At 43.5% G+C, this 7,470-nt stretch overlaps 1 protein-coding gene across 1 annotated transcript in view; it reads left to right on the top strand.

The window, feature by feature from the left end:
- Positions 1-4,164: 4,164 nt before the first annotated feature.
- OGDHL (oxoglutarate dehydrogenase L) overlaps positions 4,165-7,470 on the top strand; it is a 46,334-nt gene continuing 43,028 nt past the window's right edge. The window contains exons 1-2 of the mRNA XM_039719698.1: positions 4,165-4,253; positions 4,530-4,764. Coding sequence (XP_039575632.1) covers positions 4,558-4,764 — 207 coding nt within the window. The 5' untranslated portion in view covers positions 4,165-4,253; positions 4,530-4,557. The remainder of the gene's footprint in view (positions 4,254-4,529; positions 4,765-7,470) is intronic.

Genomic DNA, 7,470 nt, shown 5'->3' with positions numbered 1-7,470 from the left:
GGGGCCTCTCGCCGTGCGGCTGAGGGGGTCGCGCCGCAGGCCGGGCCGGGCCCCGGAGCGGGGGGCGAGCGGGGCGGCCCGTCCTGCCCCCAGCTCCGGTGTTGTCCCAGCCCCGTCGCAGCCGGGAGCGCCGTGAGAGCCCGGCAGGCTCCGGCCCCCGGTGGCCAGGGTGACCGGGACACCGCGTCCTGGCGTTGCGGGGAGGGGCCGGAGCGCAAACCCGACCCTCCCGGATTCTCCCCCTGCTCCGCTGGCAGCCTGCAGTCTGTGGTGCTGTCATCCCTGTGGTACTGCGGGGTGTTGTCCCTCCGGTGCCCGCTGAAGGCGTTTTCCAGGGCAGGGTGATAAATCCGTTAAGTTTCATTGCACCGAGGCGCCTCCATGGCCCGGGACTCGCGCCGGGCGCCCTGGGGCGAGGGCGCCGCTGGAAAACCTCCTGCAGGTCGACTCTGTGTGTGGGGAGTTAGGAACCTCTGTACAGCACGGCATATCTGTGCTGGGGGAAAAAAAACATGTAGTGCGTGGAGGTATCCCTGAAGCGGCCTTATTTAATAAGGATATTCCCTGTATCTGTAATTTAAATTTTCTGTGATAATCTTTTGGAGAAACTTTATCATGTTCATCCATTTCTTTTTCACTGTCAGCCTTGTTTTATTTTAATTACTCAGTCTTAAGGAGAACTTTAAGAGTAAGCTGTGCGGGGAATATTGTGGGAAGTTACTGTGATAGTGGATGAAGAACTCTTTTTATGGAATATGGACCAGATTTTTTAACCACCATTTCTACAGAGCATAAAGAACATTAGCAGCAGGGCTTCACATGGATTAAGAAACTCAGTAAGGGCAGTGAAATATCAGGACGATATTAATTCATACATGCAGTGTATTTATACTGAAAGTGATTTTGAAAAGAGCTGGATAAAAACTTTCTTATCAGAAGCATCTGCTGGGTAGAATAATCCCCAAGACTGTCTGTGACATTAGGGCACTTGTAGAGGTGGAAGTGCCAAGGTGAAAGCTAGGTCGTTGCTTGAGACAGAACAGCTGCAGGAATTTTCAGCTACTCAGGGATTTCATTCCACCGTTTTGAGGGTGCTGTGGTGCATTAAATATCAGGTTGTTCTTGTGGTTCACTGCTTCTTTCTTATTTTTGACCTCTGGTAGAGATTTAATTAATGCCATTCTTTAGGTTGCTCATAGCTCAGCTTGATCCCTTTCCAATCACTGTTTTCATTTCAGGGTTGGTTTGGGAAACACGGTGGAGTGGAACCGGTGTAACTCCTCCCGGCTCCTGTGCGCTGTCCTGGGTGCTGATTTCTGACTGACACTCTCAAGGCTCAGTGGGCTGGGATGGGCTGTGATCGCGCTGCTGGTCTCTGGTTTGTTTAGCTGCTGACAGCTGACATCTGCGCTGAAGAGCGATGTGTGCAGAAGGAAAAACTAGGAAGAAGTCAGGGCTTTTGAGTCACGTTAATCTGTAGCTGAAATCTGGCTGGAATGACTTAGCTCCTGTATGCTTTTATAGATTGCATTTTCAGTAGTTACTGCTTGAAGTATGGCTCTGACCCCGTTTTGAAATTTAAATGGAACCAGAGGGAAGTGACTGGTACCACTTACAAGCTTTTTTCTGTTATATATTATGTCATTTGTGCCCATTTTCCACTCTCTCTGACAAATTTTTCTTATTCTGTGTTCTTTACTAACTTCTAGAAGAAAGAACTACACGTTCTTCAGGCAGACATATGATGAAGAAAAAATGTAAAAGTACCTGTGCTTAAGAAGCTTGCTGCTGCAGTATGATAAGCTGGGAAAAATGTTCCTCTCTTTCCCTTCTTTCCCAAGTGTTTACAAAGCACTTTAAGTGAGAGTAGGTAATCCCTTAGGAGTGAGTGTTTGTGCAAAGGTCTTGTGGCAGAGGGTGAGATTTACATGCAGTAAGGTAGGTGCAATAATAATAATAATAATTTGTATGATGAGAATGGGCACAGACATAAAGTTGTATGTGCCATGGTGACCTCTCTGTTCTTACTGTTATAACATGCTGAAGTCTCACCCAATTTTGCAAAATGACATCATGAATGCTTGCTGTTAAATCTTACAGAGAATTATGTATGCAGACAGTATATGAGTTCTGTCAGTGTTCTTGCAGTCACTGAGCTCTTGCAGGACTTAATCTGCTTCCAAAATGGTGCTGATGGTGTTCCTGTTCCTCCAGTTGCTTGGGAGCCCTGGTCAGAGATGGGTGTTGATACAGGTGTTGTAATAAACAAAATAAAAAGTGGGAAATGACAAGGGAGTATAAGCAGGTAGGGGATAAGACTGGTGAGTAGGGGTTCAGCGTGCCAGCAGCCCAGCTGGCAATTTGCTGCAAATGCCAGGTGGAGAGAGAAGAGTGGTTTTGAGGAGCTCATAGGTTTAAATGAGGACTGGGTGCTGGTTTCAGTGCTGCTTTCCATGTGTCTGGGCACATGGAGGGAGTGGATAAGTGCTTGTTTGGAACATCCAGTAAGTGGATGGTGGCTGCTGCTCTGAGGAGCTACAGCTCAGGTCTGCTGGTGGGTGAGAGTGAAAAGGCTGAAGAGGTCTTGAGAGAGAAGACAAGGGAATCTGGTATGATCAGGACAGTTCACTGCTGGGATCATAGGTAAAGTAGTGACTAAGGAAAGGATCTAGTCATCAGCTTTTAAAATGGATGTGGAGCTAAAAATGTGATGTCAGAGAAGAACAAGCAGTAATACTGTTTTATTTAGTAGGAGCCCTTTTTCTTTTTTTTAATTTTATTTAGGATTAATATTAACTTTTAAATTGGATGATGAAAAACATAGCTATTCCTATGCCTTACAAAATTAGGCATTTTATAACCACATATTTTGTTTTTTGAAAGAAGGCTGTAAGAGTGAGAAAATAGTTTAATGGGATTTATATACAGAAATGTTTATGAAGTTTTTTTATAGTATCTGTTTTTGTATTAGAGATGAAGAAATCTTAACATGTAATAGGCAACATTAAAAATTTTTTATTACTCAAAATAACAGTGTTGTTTTTAAAAAGGAAAAACAACTTTGAAGTTCATTTGGCAGGTCATTACTTTTTTTTTAGCAGTTTCTGGTTGATGCTTTGTGTGAGGAGACGGGGACAAGTGAAGAGATATGAATCTTGGCTCCATGTTTCAGAAGGCTGATATATCATATTATGATATATGTTATTTTAAAATTATATATTATGATATATATTATATTAAAATACTAAAACGGTACTAAAAGAATAGAGAGAAAAGGATTCATCAGAAGGCTAGAAAGAACAGGAATGGAATGCAATAACAAAGACTCCTGACTCCCAGAGAGTCGGAGCCTGCTGACTGTGGTTGGCCCTTAATTAGAAACAACCCAGATGCACCAATCTCAGCTGCACCTGTTGCATTCCACAGCAGCTGATAGTTATTGTTTACATTTCTTTCCTGAGGCTCCTCAGCTCCTCAGGAGAAAAAAATCCCAGCAAAGGATTTTTCATAAAATATCATGGCTACAGAATTTGTTCAGTCACACCAAGCAACAAAAGACCTTGGGTTTTACCTTGGACCAAATAAATTGTTTCTCCAGATGGACAGCTGAACAAATGAGAGCCACTTTGGAGTTAAATCTGAATTTTACTTCTTCTAAATTAATAACTTATCCTTCATGATATTGTAGCTTTCTAAATACTTAAAAAATGAAAACAAAATTAATATTTTCTTTTCACATTATTGCTCTTTCTTTGCAGTTTTAGCAATTTCAACATTAAGATTATATTAGTTCAGGACTAACTTTAAGATGCATTTGTTCTTCTTTATTTTGAAGGTGAGCCCTGATTCCCTTTGCTAGCATTGGAGCTGATGGTGTTCACCATTCAGTAGATTCAACCCTTATTGTGGAAAATTGAATTGGAAAATTGAATTTCTCAATTCAAAATTGCATGGAATCTGCTGTCCTTGTTACCATAAGAGATCATTGGAAGCACAAGATAAATGTTTCCAGTTAGGAAAACAAATTAAAGTGAGCCCTTTCTCAGTGTCTCGCTGTTTGGTTGAAGGCTAATGTCAATATGAACACTTAACTAACATTTGTAATTATTTGGTCAGCTCCATTACTCGTGGCAGAAATTTGAGGTAGCGGCTTTTTGTTTTCCACAGCACCTGTGGCTGACACTGTTTGCTGAGCCCAGCTCAGCTTTCCAAACAGAGGGAGAGCAGCTGGGGTTGCCCGGAGCTCCGGAGAGGTCAGTGATTAGCAGCCCGTGTGTTCCAGGGAGCTGGGCCGGCGGTACAAAGGGTGATTGCTGCAGGAGCTGTGAGAGCAGCTGGCTGGTGTGGCCATGGCCAGCTGCAGCCACTCCACTGCTGTGGCCCTCACTCTGAAGGGAGCTTCATGCCCAGGCCTGAGCTTTGTACTTGGGCACTGTAGCCAGAAACCTCAGTTTTTGCTGTGAGGCTGAAATGTGTCTACAATTCATTGGCTCTTTTTCTGATTGAGTTTGTTTTTATTTTATTAATAGGCTTGGATTGTCTGGCTAATAAACAAACATGAGTCATCTGAAGTTGTTTGCAGCTACGCTGAAGAGGCATGGCTTTAAACTTCTGGAAAATCAGGATGTAGCCAGAAGGGCATTTTTACATGGCCAACGGTATGTTTCATCAGGAACCTCAGAGCCGTTCCTGAGTGGGAGTAATTCCAATTACGTGGAGGAAATGTACTGTGCATGGCTTGAAAACCCTAACAGTGTACATAAGGTGAGTCTAAACTTGGCTGTAATACTGGATTAAGAGTGGAATAGGTTTCTTTTACTTTTTCACTTGCTTTTTAATAAAAAGTTCAGGAAAAGGTGTTGTGTGAAATGAAAAACATGAAATTAATTTCCCACCTATTGATTGGTGTAAGGTGTGATATTGCAACTATGAAAGTACAGAGGAGGCACGGGCATGGTGAGCAGAGCAGAAAGAAGGACAAGCACAGACCAGAAATAGACAGCTGCTCTTAAACCTTATTCCTCCATGGGAATGCTGGTCAAGGAGTCAGTTAAGTAATTCATTGCATCCAGAAGGAGACCCAAGAATAAAATATATTTAATTTTTTGGTTTGTAGTAAGGCTCTATCAGAGACTATATTTAAATAATGTGTTGATGTTGGTACTTCTAAGCTGTCTGAAGTAGGCAAATGTTCAGTTGTCTTTGGTTTAATGGAAGTTGTAACCTTAAAATTCAATCTGAAATTGTCAGAATATTCTTCTGAAGTATCTTGAAAAGTATTTTGTTTTGTGTCTCTCCTTCTCTCTCTAGGCAATACACATTTTTTTTCTTTTCTAAAAACTCTATTACCCAAATTCTTTCTTGTAGACAAAATACATAGGCTTATTTTTAACAAGCTTTCTGCTGACAAAAAGGGCTCTGTTATGGTGATACATGTATAGTAACTTAAGAAGTTGATGAGAAATCTGATCAATTCTAAGACAGACAAGTCATTTTCCAGGAAGTAATGTGAATTGTGCCCAAAATGTTTACCAAATTGGTTGTCTGTTCCCTTATTCTTGAGGCATGTATATCAAAATGTCACTTAGAAGTTGTTGTTCTAAGTCTGATAATCTGTCTAGAGCATGAGGATGTGACGCATGCCGAGGGCAGAAGCTAAAAAGGAAACCAAAAAGGATGTTTTTGTAGCTGTTTTTTTCTTTGGATGTTGTGTATGAACTTAGTCTTGTTGAAAGATGACATATGCAGTGCCAGCTCTGAAGGCTGACTGTTATTCACATAGCAGATTGGTCCTAGGTCTTTTATCTTACACCTGAATTTGGGATGGGGAAACCTTCTCCAGGAATGGCTCTTTCTCAGCTGACTTTGAGCCCTTGTCCTGTAGCTGCCAGCTGAGTGCCACCAGTGTGGGGTGGGGTAGCACATTGTGTGGGTGCACTGAATTTCTGCAAAGCCCTCGTGGTGTGTCAAGGCTGTAGATCAATACCAACCCTTTTATACTGGGGATACTGAAGGGATGAACTCATGCATAAGGAATGTGTGGTGACATCAAGGTGACATTTTGTATTGTATCATATTTACATTATATTGGCTTCTGGCTAACTTCTTTCTTTTTAGATGAATGAAATTGCTGTTCAGCCCCTTTGCAGCGGAAAACATTGTGTGGGTGCACTGAATTTCTGCAAAGCCCTCGTGGTGTGTCAAGGCTGTAGATCAATACCAACCCTTTTATACTGGGGATACTGAAGGGATGAACTCATGCATAAGGAATGTGTGGTGACATCAAGGTGACATTTTGTATTGTATTTACATTATATTGGCTTCTGGCTAACTTCTTTCCTTTTAGATGAATGGAATTCCTGGTTCAGCCCCTTTGCAGCGGAGTGCACTTTGCTGCTGGGAAGCGCTGCCGTGGTCCCTGTGGTGGGAAGTTCCCCGCGGTGCGGGCAGGGAGCGCGGAGCTCCCAGCGCAGCCGGGAGCGGGGCGGCAGCGCTGCAGCTCCGCCCGGAGCTGCCCAGGGTGCTGAACCGAGGCGGCCGCGAGATGCGCTACGGACTGGTGCTCGGGGCAGGCAGAAATGCAAAAAATCCTGCCGAACGGCCAGACAACTCATCTGGCAGTTCAAGCGCAGTCTGATATGGATCCTGTCGAGGTGATGCAGGTTGTGGGTTGAACAGCAAGCACATGAGCTGACTGAGGAATGCAGGGTGTGGCCTAGGGAGTGGATCCCAGGTGATTCAAGATGCGTTTTTGTCGTGGTTTAACCCTGTCTGGCAATCATGCAGCCACTTGTGCTTTCTCTCTCACACATATGCATGAATGGGGGAAAGAATTAGTAGGGTGGAAGTGAGAAAACTTGTGGTTGGAGATAAAGACAGTTTAATAGGGAAAGCAAAAGCTGCATGCAGAAACAAAGCAAAACAAAGGAAGGAATTCGTTCACTAATTCCCATGGGTGGGCAGGGAGGTGTTCAGCCATCCCCAGGATAGCATGGCTCCAGCACATGTAATGGTGACTTGAGAAGACAAACAGCATCACTCCAAATGTCCCCCCTTCCTTCTTCTTTCCCCAAGCTGAGCATGATGTGGTTTGGAATAACTCTTTGGTCAGTTGAGGTCAGCTGTCCTGGCTGCGTCCCTCCCAATTCCCTGTGCACCCCCAACCTCCTCACTGGTGGGATGAGGAGAAGAAAGGCCCTGACAATGTGTAAGCTCTGCTCAGCAATAACAAAAGTGTCTCTGTACTGCCAACCCCCTTTTGAAATCCAAACCAGTTACTGTGCAATTCACTGCCCCAGCCCAAACCAGCACGATTATAAAACTGTGTGAATTCTTTCCTAGGTTAACTGTGTTTAATAAACTTGAGACAGTAACAAACTGAAGTGAATTCACTGTGTCCCTGATTTATGAGGCTTGAAAGAATATGATGGATGGAAATAATGGATTACAGCTATTCTTGCCTAAATTATT

This window comes from Passer montanus, unplaced genomic scaffold (genome assembly GCF_014805655.1).
Source record: "Passer montanus isolate IOZ18808 unplaced genomic scaffold, ASM1480565v1 scaffold42, whole genome shotgun sequence".
Lineage (NCBI taxonomy): Eukaryota > Metazoa > Chordata > Aves > Passeriformes > Passeridae > Passer > Passer montanus.
Note: the sequence above shows the minus strand (reverse complement) of the source record. Positions and strands in the feature narration are given on the sequence as shown.